Source organism: Hibiscus syriacus, unplaced genomic scaffold (genome assembly GCF_006381635.1).
Source record: "Hibiscus syriacus cultivar Baekdansim isolate YM2019G1 unplaced genomic scaffold, ASM638163v2 tig00110458_pilon, whole genome shotgun sequence".
NCBI classification, from domain to species: Eukaryota; Viridiplantae; Streptophyta; class Magnoliopsida; order Malvales; family Malvaceae; genus Hibiscus; species Hibiscus syriacus.
Window position 1 is genome coordinate 2,954,890 of NW_024062745.1, and position 15,262 is coordinate 2,970,151.

Here is a 15,262-nt window from a genome sequence, read left to right on the forward strand (position 1 = left end):
GGTGAATATAAGATTTTATTGTAGATGATGAACTTATAAAATTTTAAAAGATGAAAATAGATTATCAATAGAAAATATAAATAAAATATTTAAAATACATAAAAATTTAAAACTTTTAAAAAGTTCGTCATCCACCCGCCTACTCTCCCCTTCGACCCATCTTAGGTCATATTTTTTTTGACAATATTAATCAATATATCAAATTAAAATTTGAGATATCAAAATTCATATCAATAAGTTGTGATTTTTTTTTAAATTTAAATTTTCAATCAAGGCATTTCCTTAGTCTTTCCTTAGATCAAGACATTTCAATCAAGGCTAATGAACTCCTAATCTCAAAAATAGCAAAAATACTAAAATGTTGGTCTTCAATCATTTTTTTGCTTTCTTCATCGTCTGAGATAATGTCTTCAACGGTTAAGTTACAAGAGAAGATTTGGTTTCATCTTTGGCACAGCTATGGGATCCGTCTCATTGTTAAGGATCTGAAGAACTCTCCTAATCCAAGGCCTCTCAGCACTATCAGCTCAAGCCGACAAGCAGCAGTGAGTGTCGAGACCGGGCTCTTGTCGTGATCCATTGATCTCGTCAACCCGAAATCACCGAGTCTTGGACCAAAGTTGCCATCAAGCATTATATTGCTCGTCTTTATGTCTCTGTGAATGACTTCTTGTTCACATTCTTGGTGCAGGTATGCTAAGACGGAGGCCAATCCAATAGCAATATTATTCTGCCTATGGGACCATGTCATCAGTATGTCATTCTCGGGGTCCCGAATGAACCACCTTATCAAGGCTTCCATTAGGCATGAACTCCGTTTTCCCTTCTCCGGCTTGTTTAGATCATTTCACCGCTCCGACATCCCCCCCGGAGAAGCGAATTGGCCTTGTAAGCATTGCCGAACGCACCACGTCCTATGATTCGACTCGAGTGAAACCCTCTTGTGGATGCATACAGTAACTGAACTCCCTTGGCCCTGTTAAAATCTCTGCTTTCAAACACGGTTCTACTCTCGTATCCTTTCATTTCTTCACAGAAACATAACCAAAAACTCAAGAACCGCAAAGAAAAATGCCGGACTGGCAATGCAGAGTCCTAAACCGAACCTGTTGCGGTGTTTTTTTTTTTGGGTAGTATTTGATACAGGAAAGTCCAATATTGATGTCAACAACTGTCGGATACATTATGAGGTTGTGATTTCGGTCCCACAGGAAGGGAAGTCTTGTTCGGCTGTGAAGAGTTGACGATTGTATCACATCGGTTCAATTCAGGAAGAGCACTGCCATTGGCACAAGGCAGGGAATTTACTTGTGAAACACAAACTTCCTTAAGTTCGATTCCTATGAGCCAGTCTGGTCCAAAATGAGATGTTTTGCCGGCACATGAAATCCCATTCAGGATTTTATGCTAGGGGTAGAACTTGAACTTTTAAAATTTCAGAGGGGACGAATTTAAATTTATAAAATTTCAGGGAGATGAAAATATATTTTCAACAAAAAAAACATAGAAAAAATCTAAAATACATAATAATTTTAAAATTTCAAGGACGACTACCCACACCCGACCCCCTCGATACATCCATGATTGAACAGAATGTCCAGCTTTTGTGACAATACCAGAGTGAATACTTTCATCTCTTTCCTTGACCTCACAATGGCCTCTTTCTTCTTTTACAACCAGAGTTGCTGTTACTTTTAAAGTCATTGAAATTGAAGTTCTGTTACATTTTGTGGTTAAATTATACTTCGAATCTTTATTAGTTTTAAACTCGATAAAAAGTTGTGCCCTGATTTTTATACTTCAGTTATACTTTATGCTAGTTTTAAAGTTAATGGAAGTCAACTCTGGTCCTCAATTTTTTTTTGTTTATACTTTAAGTCCGGTTACTTTTAAATTCAATAAAATTAAGTTCTCTCTCATACTTTTGTGATTAAATTATATTTTTAAGTGCTTACCAATTTTAATCAGTGAAATTAAATTTTACTTTAAACTTTTTTATTCAATTATTCTTTAAGTTCTATTCGTTTTAACCACCATTCAAATTTCTTTTTTTAAGAAAGAAAATATTAAAATATTGAGTTAAATTAAACGACCAAATATAAATGTTTAACCCCAAATATTCTTTATGTCCCACTAAATTTGTCCTTTTTAAAATTTAAAAATATCTTATTTAAAATGTCATATTAAAAAAAAGTCAACAAATAACAATTTATATTTTATTTTTTTACTCTTTTATATATATATATATATATATCATTTTTAATACTTATCAAAATAAATATATCAAGGGTAAATTACACGTTTAACTTAACTCTTTATCCTATTTTACTCACCGTATTTTCAATTTTTCTATTTTGCACACTGAATTATACATATTGAATCATTTTGCTCACTCTGTTGTTATCTATCTAACGTTGTGATGATGTGTTACTTTTTATTATTATTTAATATAAAATATTTGAAAATATAAAGGGTAAATTACAACGTTCCTCACTGAACTCTCTCTCTTATTTTGCTCACCCAACTATAAAATAAAAAAGAGAAGGTGGTCGGACGTCATCGCTGGCCACCATCCACAGTCGTAGATGGTGGTTATTCGGTCTCAAATTTCATGGGTCGCTTCGCCTCAACACCGTGAGTCTGAATATGACCTCCGTTTTGTCGGAATTTGCTCTGAAGTCCATGAATCGGAGATTGAAAGTGAGGAAGTCGAAACGTTTCAGTCGAGGTTCACATATTTTGGGACATTTTTCGGTGAAACAACCATTATATTCAGACTCAAGGGGGTTGAGATGAACTGACCTATGAATTTCGGGATCAAACGGTCACCATCAACGACACTCGACAGTAGTCGGAATGAAAAATGGCGTGGTGGCCGGAGACGACAATGAGGGGGAAAGAAGAGGATTTAAAACGAAGTCATTTTGGTGAATATTTGAATTTTTTAAAACGGCGTCATTTTGAAGCTTGTGCCTTGTCATAACACCGTTAAAAAGTTAACGATAGAGTTAGCAAAAATGATTCAATATGTAAAGTTTAGTGAGCAAAATAGAAAAACAAAAAATACGGTGAGTAAAATAGGAGAAAAAGTAAAATTTAGTAAGGAACAATATAATTTACCCGACTTAATACAAAAATAAGTGCATAAACTTTGCCTCGAAAAACGTTTTAGTGTTTAAATATTTTTTGTTAAAAATAGGTGTTTAACGATTTCTTCGTTACCATTTTAAGTACCCGAGCATTAATCGCTGTTAAAAATCTCGTTAAGTAACACATGTCACTTTCTAGTATTTTTGAATTTAAAAAAAATTAAAAAAAAAACATAACAGTGCATCGTCTCTCTCCCCCCCCCCCTTTCCCTCCATCTTCTCCCTCCCCCTCCCCTGCCACAGCCGACTTCCATGGCTGACCAAATAAAAAACGATAGACCGTTATATCCAATCAAACGACCGATTACCGCGATCGATGTAAGAGATTTTTATGGATTCGAAACCCTAAAACAAATATTTTTATTTACATTATATTTTTGGGTGTTCGATTGGTTGCAAAAGTATGAGGCTTTTGGTCGTAGATGGTTGGTCGGTCGATTGACGGTGTTGGTGGCGACCGACAATGGCAAAGGGATTAAAATTAAATTTTTAAAAGTTTGAGTTTTTTTAAGATTTGAAAAAAATAGGTTTTTAAAAAAATAAAACATTATATTTTTTATTTGAAATAAAATTACTAAAATCACTAGAATGTGACCCATGTTACTTAACGGTCAAATTTAACAGCGGTTGATGTTCGGGCATCTAAAAATATAATAGAGAAAACGTTAGACACCTAATTTTAACGAAAAATTCTTTAGATACTAAAACATTTTTCAAAGCAAAATTTAATCACTTAATTTTATATTAAACCTAATTTACCCATATATCACAAATTCACTTTTTGAGAGATAATTTTAATATTTCTCTTATTTTACATGATTTGACATGAGATCAAATTTATCTCATAAAAAAAGAAATAAAATTACTGAAACAGATGTAGTACATAATTTTGACTGTGTCCTCACTTGACATTAACTCGCATAAATTATTGATAATGAAAATAAAAATAATAGTTCTTTAGTCTCTGGCGGGGTAAGTGGGAAGATAACTTCTCAAGACACAGCATTGACCTTGACTTTGAATTATGTTTAATACGCAGTTGACTCCATCGGTTGCATTTATGACACTATCATTTTGCATGTAAAGAGGGTCAAGGCAATTAAGTCATGATTCTCTTGCTTCCATGTGAAAAACAAAAGGGAAGTCAGCTCGAGAATTCAACTTGGTCTATACGTTTACTGTTCCGTTCAACTTGAGTCGATTAGACTTAGGTTACAAGGCGATAAATGTTTTAAAATGGCTTAATAAATTATGTTCGTTAAAAATAAGTATTTAATATTTTTTTGTTATATTTTTAGGTGTTTATAGTTATATTTTTATTTTTAAAAAAATTAATAATAAAAATATTATATTTCAAAAAAATAAAAAATAAACCTCCCTTCCATCTCGTCCCTCTCCCCCCTTTCACCCACCTCCGACGGTGAACGGTCACCATTGGTTGGATTTTATTTGGAACACGACGAGGAATACAACGGTGGCGTTCGTGTAACGTACGAATGCTGTAGATGTCGAATCGCCAGAAAGCTTAAATAAAAAACTTAAAAATCGTTTTTATGATGATCGGCGTAGTTTCACAGTGGATGGGGGATTGAGTTTTGGTCGTGACGACGAGACAGTTCTGATGATGTCAACGGTGACTACTAAGGACTGACGGTGACCGACTGACGATGGAAAATATAAAATTTGGGTTTTCTATTTTTTTAATTATATAATTACTTTTTTAAAATAAAATAAATTTTAAAATTTTATATGTGTGACGCATGTCAGATAGCAGTTAAATTTTACGATCGTTACGGTTCAGACACTTAAAAATGTAACATTGAAAACTTTAAGACATATATTTTTAACGAAAAATTCTTTAAATATTAAATCGTACTTTGAAATATAATATAATTTTTTTATTTTTGTATTAATCCTTTTTAAAATCATCAAAACTTTTAAGTAAGTTTCGGGTGCAAGTGGTTGGTCAACTCTTCCGAAAGGTCCGGTTTTCCAATCATTATTTAGCCTAATTATATTCTTGTACCATTATAAATCCAATCATGATTCAAACTTGAATATTTTCCGGTAAAACCACAATACCTTACTTTTAATTGAAATTTGTTCAAAGAGCCTGTCCGATGAAACTTGGGAACTTATAATTTGGGATGCAGTTAAGGACGAATAGAGTCGAGTTCAATTTTTATCTATTTGAATATGATTTAAGTATTATGTATTTTATTCATCATTTGATTCGACTCGAATCTGAGAAGATTCTACCGGATCTAAAATCTAATTTGATTTCTAAGGTAAAAGTCGTGTATCCGACATATATATAGATGGATTTTATTACAATTAACTTTAAATACATAAATAATAATTATATTATTATCTCATATCTGATACTTGTTCTTAAACTTAATTTTTCTTACGGAAAAACTCCTTACCCTATAGGGTCAAATCGGAACTCGTTGAGTTTGGGTTCTAGGCCCATCTCTAGTTGCAACGAGGTAGGTCAAATATTTTGTTGATCTAAACCAATTTAATATGATTTTAATAAGATTCGACCTAATTTAACATGATTCAAGTTTAAATAAATTTTATTTGACCTAAAAATCTAATTAGAAAATTAATTTTACGCACTTTATTTAACATAATTTGTAATTTTCACATTTCTTATTAAAATAGAATTTTTTTTAATAAAATAGTAATTTATTCAATTTACTAACCAAGAATCTAATATTTTTATATGCTAATGGTTATATATATAAATATATAAAAAATTATAATTATCACGGATCCATACTATTTCTTCTGAAATTTAAACTCAAGATCAATTTAAAACCTGAATTTCATATAAATTTTTTTTACCATATCAAATTTTATCAAATCAGAATCTATTTAGTCATATTTATTACTATCTCTATTTATAATTTAATTGAAAATAACCGTTCTAAATCAATAAAATATTAATTGTCTTGACAAGATTAATATTTTAAAATTTTAAAGGGATATATTTGGAATTTTTATTATTATACGTATACTCTTTTTTATATGAAGTAATTCTTTATATATTCAAATATATTTTGAGATGTTGGATTGAAAAGTCGGTCAATGAATTACGAATCAATCACGTCTATTATTATCATTATTTATTTCAAACGTTGCTTTGTAGCCTTATCAAAGGTCTCCCCCAAAACATACTTAAAAGTCGAAGAACTGTCGTAATCGAACTCTTCCCGGTTGACGCTTGGTTAGCCAAAAGCATCTCAAAACTTCCCAGCGCTATTATGCAAATACTATTTTTTTGGTTGCTCAATTTCAAGACTCTGTCCCGACAATTTATCTGAGTCGCACATCTAATTTTTGATGAGTGAGTGAAAAACTTCTGTATATATAAAGACTCGAGCCTGAGACCTTATTTAAACGATATCAAGTTGTTTACTTAAACGATATCAAGCTGTTTATTTAAACGATATCAAATTGTTTATTACTTGAACCAATCTCCATTGATCAATATTATTTCAATGTGTAGTTTAAAACTAAGGAATAATAATATTTAATGTATAACCATTTTAATGCATTTTATGTAATTTTTTAAAAAATATTTTAATTCTTTAAAATCAAATCCAACCGAAAATGATTAAATTTGTACAAAATGACCCGACCTAATTTTAATTCTATAATCTCGATTGTACGGTCCCCCTGGTCCCTACGCGTGCGTATGCCACGTAAACAAAAGTGACCAGGGCGGCTAAAGGTCAGGGGCCCACATGACGTCATCATCCGCTTCATCACAGCGTAGTTTTCCGCGCATAAAAGTGCAAGGACGCGTAGCCCCGCAAGCGCAGATCAACCCCCGATGCCCCAACTATAAATATTAATGCGCCAAAGCAATAATAACTAACCAGTAAGCACCAAGCAACCTCTTAAATCGTCTCAAAACTCCAATATTTGTTCCCCAGTCTTTTCCCTTCATTTTCTATTGGAGTAGAGAAACAGAATCAGTATTGGAATCTCTTTTTTATTGTTATTTATTTGGTTGCACAGTGATTATTATACGTCATCTAGCTCCGGCTATTGGCTCATCTCTGTTCGTCGTTTAGCAGGTAAATCTGACTTTGATTTGGATTTTATGATATATGTCGCGTTAGATTATGTTAATTACGCATGATCAGGATCAGATTCGAAGTTATTAAGTTTTAATTATTTTGAAGATTTTGTTTTTGTTTGAAATGGTTTGAACATGCATTCTTTTACTGGTTAGCCAAACAGAGTGTTATTCTATCTCAATAGTGGCGCTTTAACTGATTTTATAATTTTATTATATGTTGTCTTTGTTTGTGCGCGTGCGTTCACGTGCAAGCAAAGCACTCGGTTTATGTATGTATTTACGTAAGCATGATATACGATCAGTGTACGGATGGGATGCATTATTCAAGTATATATGTATAAATGATTACATCGTATATGTATGATTTGTGTTTGGATTTCTTTTTATTTAGCATCTTATTTTCGGAATTGATTTTGAGAATTTGATTATTTATTGATTGCTGCCGGAAGAGATGTCGATATCGGCGGACTTAGGGGAGTTAGCTGGAAGCCAGGTGCGCGGACATGGAGTTTGGCATGCTGAACTGCTTCCTGCTATCAATGATGACCATGGAGGTGTCATTGTAGAAATGAAGGAGCATATGGACTCTGACACCTTTGTTACTGTGCTTAGAGCTTCGATATTGCAGTGGAAGCAACAGGTTTTACTTTAGATGGATATTTGGTTATTGCTTTGCTGAAATTTCCCTTGAAAATCAGCTGAGATTCTTGCTCAAATTGATATGTTCGTTACTTTTTCAGTGTAGATTCATGATACATCTGGTTTCTACTATGCAGGGTAAAAAGGGAGTCTGGATTAAATTACCTATTGGACTTGTACATCTAGTTGAAACTACCGTGACGGTAATGTATACTTATATGATGCAGTTACACATTCTTGTAGAATAGACTTGACTATATGTTTTAGCTTCATCTGAATATTGATCTTTGATATTGTTGAGCATTTTCTATGAAGAGTTTTATCTCACGAGCTAGAGAATTACTACAATGTATTGATTGCATTGAAACACATTACACTTGTTTTAGGAGGGGTTTATTTACCACCATGCTGAGCCTAGTTACCTCATGCTCGTTTCATGGATTACTAAGACGCCTAGCACTCTACCCGGAAATGCAACACACCGAGTACGTGTCGGTGCAGTAATCCTGAATGATAAAAGAGAGGTGCTCCCTTACACTTCCTTTTGTTCTGAACTGTTGGTTAATCCTTTTTCCTTTTTGGCCCCAATCAATCAACCTTGTTGTTTCATAGTTGCTTAATCTGAATCTTTATGGCTAATAGGTGCTCACAGTTCAGGAAAAGAGCGGTCGCTTTCGAGGAACTGGCATATGGAAAATTCCTACCGGAGTTGTTGATGAGGTATGCCCCAACTGCCAGGGTGCCATCATGAGGAGTTTTTTACATCAGCTAAAGAACTGAATTCATGTTGCTATTAAATAATAAGCAATCTCTTTTACAAACAGGGCGAGGACATCTTTTCGGCAGCTATTAGAGAAGTAAAAGAAGAAACAGGAGTAAGTGATGAAAGAGTAAAAATATATGCTGTTCTTACACAATTTATGGGTATTAATAGATTTGTGCGGACCGCTAATTTTTTACCCTTTTCCAGGTTGATGCAGAATTTGTGGAAGTGCTGGGGTTCAGGTATACTGTTGACATTGCTTAAAGCCCTTGGTAAATTATTTTGTTTTGACATCCTGTGCATAAATTCAGTCAATCACACAAGGCATTCTTCGAGAAGTCGGATCTATTCTTCTTATGCATGCTACGTCCACTATCCTTCGACATTCAGAAACAAGAGCTGGAAATCGAGGCAGCTCAGGTACAACTTATATCATATATATCCTTCAATTCATTCACAAACTAGTCCTGAATCAAGAGAATGCAAGTCTACCACCATTTTTCACAGACCTGATACATATTGCTTGTACCCCCCCCCCCTAGTGGATGCCTTTTGCAGAATATGCATCTCAACCTTTTGCCCAAAAGCATGAGCTTTTCAAATACATTAACGAATTATGCTTAGCAAAGGTAGACAGATACTATGCCGGATTTTCTCCGAGGCCTACGGTATCGATGTTCAGAGACCAACCATCTTGCCTTTATTTGAACAACGTGGATCTAGACAAGTCAAGGTCTGCTAACAACCCCTAAATGCAAAATTGGGTTGATAGTACGTTACCATATGTATCTCATCTGCTAGGCAACTTTATTCCTGTTGTATTTATGTCTTGTATAATTTGGTTTACAGAATTAATACGGAACTTGTATCTGCTTATGCGCGGAAAATGAATGGGAAGACAATCTGAGTAGGGCCAATTTAGACATAACTTTGCTACAAGTAATAGCATTGCGAGGTAATTTTAGCTTCTTCACCCTTTGGGATCAGATTTACTACTATTTTGATCCATGAGTGACAGAAAAGAGTTATGTCTCTGCTTCCTTTATGATTGTGTCCTTCCCCTCCCATATTTATGATGAAAGCCATCTTTCTCCTATCATTCAACTAATATTTCAGTTCCCTTGTGCATCTTCTCTCCCCCTGCCATCTTCAACTTAGAATACTTAACCGAAATCCCATTTCTGTATACCTAAATCTTTGAAATCTTAAGTTTGAGTTTTATTAAACTTAAGTTCAATTTTTAATTTTATTTTATTCTATTTAAGTTCAATTCATATCTATACTTGAGAACGGATACAGAAATTTATGTGGTGTGAACTTAAGAAATTATATTAAAAATTTTAAGGGGTGCGAAATCAGATAATCATGTAAAAATACAAAGAAAAAAAATCTAAAATATAAGGGAATTTGAAAACTATAAAGGGTGTGGCCGCACCCCAGCACCCCATTCGGTCCATCACGGTCTATTTTGAATATATATTTTAATTATTTGTACATATCAATAGTCGTACTCATATAATCATATCATTTAATTTAATAAAAAATATTTTTATATTAATTATAAATATTATGTATATATTTAATGTACTCTATAATATATAGTTTAGTTATTTTATATGAAGATATAACCATTAATCAGATATAAATTATAAATAAATTCATTTTTGTTAATTAATTTCAATAGAACTGAAAATTTTCAAGACAGAAAAAGGAGTACCCTTTCAGCTGAATAACATCACACTTAAATATTCTTTTTAGCATGTAGTATGCTACAACCCTGGTACAATTTGAAGGGAGATCTTAAAATCTTCTCAACAGCATTACAAAGAGATCATTTGTGATATATTTAACTATTGAACACATGGTGGTGGTGGTACGGAATCGGAATCGGAATCGAATCAGATGCAAGTCTCTTTTCCTTCTAACAGTAAGACCAAAGGCCTCAGCCATATCCAAATCCTGGTTTTTCATTCCATTAGGGAGTTTCCAATCAAAATTATAAAGTAATTGTGCAAGGGAAAGCTCAACAACAGCCATTCCATATGACATGCCAGGACATATCCTCATTCCAGCACCAAACGGAATATATTCGAAGTTGGCCCCTTTATAGTCGACTGAATTATCGATGAATCTCTCCGGCTTGAACTTATCGGATTCATTCCAGCAGTTGGGATCTCTTCCAATTACCCATACATTAACAACCAAATTGGTCTTGGATGGTATCTCATATCCATTAATATAGGGGGTTCAGACAAGGCGACCCCCTCTCTCCATATCTTTTTCTTTTTTGTGCACAGGGTCTATCAACATTACTTAACGATGCTCACTACAAAAATCTTATCAAAGGAGTTAGAGCCAGTCATAGAGGTCCGTGGATCATGTATCTGCTATATTCTGATGATAGTATCCTCTTCTTCAAGAATTCCATTGAGGAAGCCAAAAAGGTGAAAAGTCTATTGAGTACTTGCGAAAAAGCTTCAGGACAGAAGATTAACTATGATAAATCTAGTATCTACTTCAGCAACAATTCATATCGGGATCATCGAAACAACATTCTAATGGTATTTAGAGTAGCTGAAAAAGAAGAACCAAGAGATTATCTTGGCTTGCCTTTGGCTATCGGTAAAGGGAAAATGAGCACGTTCAGTTTTGTCCGCACCAAACCCTTTTTAAATGTATTCAAGGTTGGACCAAGAATTTTATCTCTTTTGGAGATCGGGAGGTTTTTCTTAAGTCGGTGGTGCAAGCCTTCCCTACCTATGTCATGTCATGTTATCTTCTCCCGGAGAGAATTATTGACGATATCACTTTCCAGATTCGAACTTTCTGGTTGACGGGCAAGCAGGACAAAAGAGGATGGGATATAGTGTCATGGGACAAGATTTGTAGAGCCAAGAGAGAAGGGGGCTAGGTTTAGGGATCTCAAACTGTTTAATCTTACGTTGTTGGGATCCCAGGTATGGTGAATTCTTCAGGATCCTGATTCCCTTGCAGGGCAAGCTCTGAAAGAAAAATACTTCCCCAATCAGGAGCTCCTTAATGCCAAACTAAGAGACATACCTTCTCACGTGTGGATAAGCATATTTAAAGCAAATGAGGCCCTTAAAGACAGTTTCTTCTGGAGAGTCGGGTATGGCGGACATGTTCATTTTTTCAGGGATACGTGGGGTGATTCCTCCCCAGTTGTTTGGATAAATGCCTATATAATAGCTCTGACAATCCTATCAAATGCACAGAATTTATGCTCTCGAGGGTTCCAAGATGGGATGAGAACAAGGTTAGGAATGTCCTTACCGAGGCTGACACGGATAAAGTGTTGAGAACGCTGATTGCCCCCACCAGTCCTGATAAGCTCATTTGGAGTCATCATTCCTCTGGATGCTTCTTGGCTAAATCAGAATACAACTTGCTTCTGCTCTGAAAAGAGATCCCAAGGGATAAATAAAATATATATATGGAAAACGCTCACAAAGATACCAATCCTTCCAAAATAAAGATTTTCGGGTGGAGAGTTTGTCACAATGCAGTCCCAATAGGAAACAAACTGTTGAAGATTCAACTCTCAGAAGGAAAATGCCCTTTATGCGGGGATGCCTTAAAAACTCTTCTACATGCTCTGAAGGATTGTCCCAAATCAAGAAATGTATTAGAGATCTCAGGACTTAGAAGAGATATTATTGAGTGGCAAGGCAATGATTAGTGCTTAAATTATGCATTATTTTGTGATTAATTACTCATTGATTAGTTATTCTAAGTTGCTAACTTGGTTATTTTCGTTCATTTTCAATGCAGGAGAATAGATTCAAAAAATGTTACTAAAACTGATGAATGTGTAAATTTTGATTTTTTGGAATCATGACTGGATTAGTGGGCATGCTTCGCTGACGTGGCGTCTAGTCAGCAACTTCTAGAAGGTCCAGTCAGCAGATACGTGGAAATTGAGACTCAACTGCATTTTTTAAATTTAAATTAGGATTTATTTTTTATTTTAGAAATTATCTTTAGTTTGAATGTAATGTTTGAGGACTATAAATAACCCATTGGGATAAATCTCAATTCATCATTGGGATCATTGAGATCATTCACTCTTGAATTCTCTTGTTTCTTTCTTTAGTTTTATAAAGTTTTACTTTTACTTTTTCTTTTATTTCTTTTATTCTTCTTTAAAGGTTTTCTTTCAAAAATGTTAAGCATGATTTCTATCATACTAGCTAAGTTTTTCATAGCCAAAAGATGAAGCAATGACTCAATTCCTAACGTAAGAATTGAAAAGCACCTCATACCCTTTCGGGTTAAATTCTCAATTTTTTAGAAACTAAATTGACGATTAGTCTTTCTTAAAATCAAAACGCTTTCATTTCAAAAATAGATTTTGGCTTGAATGTTGTTATGGTTTAACATTGGGATTATAAAATCAATTGATACGAATTCCCTTGAACACACTTAGCTATGACACGCTAAGGAAATTGGGATCGAGTTCGACTTTCATAGGCAAAGCATAATTCAAGTCGAGTTTTTCCAATCGCTATTAAACTGTTTTGAGTTAACAACGATAATCAAAGTTAATCCGAACAAGGATTGCGGTTCCTAAATAGATTTGGGAAAATAAATCTCCAAAGAGAAAAATGAGCTACAAGGATTGAACCTTGCGGACTCAAACCAACATTTAACTGGAGGAAAATCCTATTCAAGGATCGATTGAAATTTGAGGCAAAGCGAAAGCCTGATTTTTTTTAATTATCTTGAATTTTTAATCGTTTTCTTTTAGTTTCTTTTAATTTTTATATTTCTTTATAATCTTTCAAACCTCCCCCATTTTTACTTTTATTATTCGCCTAGTTCAAAGATCAAGAACAACCAATTCAAAATCTTCCTTATCCCTACGGATTGACCCTTACTCTTCTTACTACTATTTTTATTTATTTCTTTTGAGATTAAGGAAATTATTTGACAGGAAAATGACGCTTTTCATGCAACTCGTGTCAAAAATGGTTGGACTAGGCCGCTTCCTAGTTGGATCATCATGGACTTACCAGACTAATAGTGCTTTTATGGAATAGACGAAATAAACTTCTCCATGAAGATGAGACTCAGGATGATAGAGAGGTGGTAGTTTCTGCCTCCAACCTCTATTCTGAATTCATTGACGTTTCCAAAGATTGTACGTATTGTAGGACGATATCCTCTCCTCCTCATACGTGGACTAAACCCCCTCTCTCTTGGGTTAAGATAAATATTGATGGAGCTTGCAGTATCCCAAGGCAAAGTAGCTGCCATTATAATTGTTGCAAGGGACTCGCATGGATTGGTGTTAGGTGGGATGTGCCGTCAGATATCTTACCCATTTACTGCAGAGTCTACAGAGGTTGTTGCTTTCATGGAAGGGATCAAATACACACTCGAAAATGAATGGCATAATGCGATCATTGAAGGAGATGCGATATCCATCGTTAATAGGCTCGCCAGTCGCAAAGAAGATGTGTCAACAATCGGCTTGTTTCTCAACGAAGCTCAAGGGTTGATTGCGTCGAATAGCACGATTAAAATTATGTATGTTAACTGTGAGGCGAACAAAGTGGCTCATAGTCTTGCCTATTGGGCTTTGTCAAACCCCAACCCGTTCTGGTTTTACTATGATGAGCCTGATTGTATTAAAACTTATGTTATTAATGATGCAATCGGAATATAATGAATCCTTTAATTTTAAAAAAAAACAATCTGTATAATTATACCATATGATTTCTACAAAGAGGAGAGGGGTCCTGTTGGCAAAATTGACATCATGTGTTTTCAACACTTCTTTCGCAGCATCTGGAGAAGAAACAACAACGAGTGATAATTCACCGAGTTGAAGGTGCATCAAGGGACCATGCCTTTTGGCTAATTCCGTCAAGCAGTGATGGGGAAGAGAGAAAAGTAAAAGGTGCAAGTGCCCTATGAGAGGTAGTTTCAATGGTGCATCAAGGGACCATCCCTTTATTGATGATTCTGATATTTTTATTATCTAGAGAAAAGGGTACAAGTCACCCTATTCAAATGAATGGGAAGACCATCCGAGTAGGCTCAATTGAGACATAGTTTTGCTACAAGAAATAGCATTACGAGGCAACTTTAGCTTCTTCTCCCTTTGGGATCAGATTTACTAGTATTTGGATTCTGATTGTAGCAACAATTTATGTTTTAAACTATTAAAATATATATTGATCCATGAATGACAGAAAGAGAGTTGCATCTCTGACTTCCTTCCTGATGTGCCAAGTATCAGATATAAATAAATAAGAGTGAGCATCAAAAGTTATCTTGCGTAAATATATAATATTGCCTTTTTATGGCTTAAAATATAATTTTGGAACGATCGGGGAACATCAATGGAATAAAATAATAAGCATGATCATGGAGATAGGTTTAAATATTTATAGATGAGTGTTTAGTACTATACATATTCCTTCCAACCTAGGATTCTGTTGTGCTAACCAAACTACAGTTTTCTTTCAACGAAATGGAGATTGGTTTAAAAAGAAAAAGAAAAAAATACAGAAATTCCATCTGTAATAGGCTGCAGCTTATAGTTCCAACCATCTTAAAATTTCAAGCGAACTGTGATTAACCATGATGAGA

General features: G+C 34.3%; 1 protein-coding gene and 1 long non-coding RNA gene across 3 annotated transcripts in view; one reads left to right on the plus strand and one right to left on the minus strand.

Moving 5' to 3' along the window:
- Positions 1-342: 342 nt before the first annotated feature.
- LOC120126562 lies at positions 343-14,582 on the minus strand. The gene is made up of 3 exons (XR_005516464.1): positions 14,424-14,582; positions 6,263-6,264; positions 343-353 (listed from the first exon to the last, which is right to left on the minus strand). It is a non-coding gene; the product is annotated as an uncharacterized LOC120126562 (long non-coding RNA).
- LOC120126558 (nudix hydrolase 10-like) overlaps positions 7,182-15,262 on the plus strand; it is a 28,447-nt gene continuing 20,366 nt past the window's right edge. Inside the window, exons 1-10 of one of the 2 annotated variants that reach the window (XM_039144720.1) lie at positions 7,182-7,237; positions 7,694-7,882; positions 8,019-8,084; positions 8,268-8,405; positions 8,524-8,601; positions 8,706-8,756; positions 8,852-8,886; positions 8,956-9,064; positions 9,187-9,377; positions 9,494-9,599. In XM_039144720.1, coding sequence (XP_039000651.1) covers positions 7,694-7,882; positions 8,019-8,084; positions 8,268-8,405; positions 8,524-8,601; positions 8,706-8,756; positions 8,852-8,886; positions 8,956-9,064; positions 9,187-9,377; positions 9,494-9,551 — 915 coding nt within the window. In that variant the 5' untranslated portion in view covers positions 7,182-7,237 and the 3' untranslated portion in view covers positions 9,552-9,599. Of the gene's footprint in view, positions 7,238-7,693; positions 7,883-8,018; positions 8,085-8,267; positions 8,406-8,523; positions 8,602-8,705; positions 8,757-8,851; positions 8,887-8,955; positions 9,065-9,186; positions 9,399-9,493; positions 9,600-15,262 lie in introns of those variants that run through there. The other variant, XM_039144721.1, reaches the window with a different exon arrangement.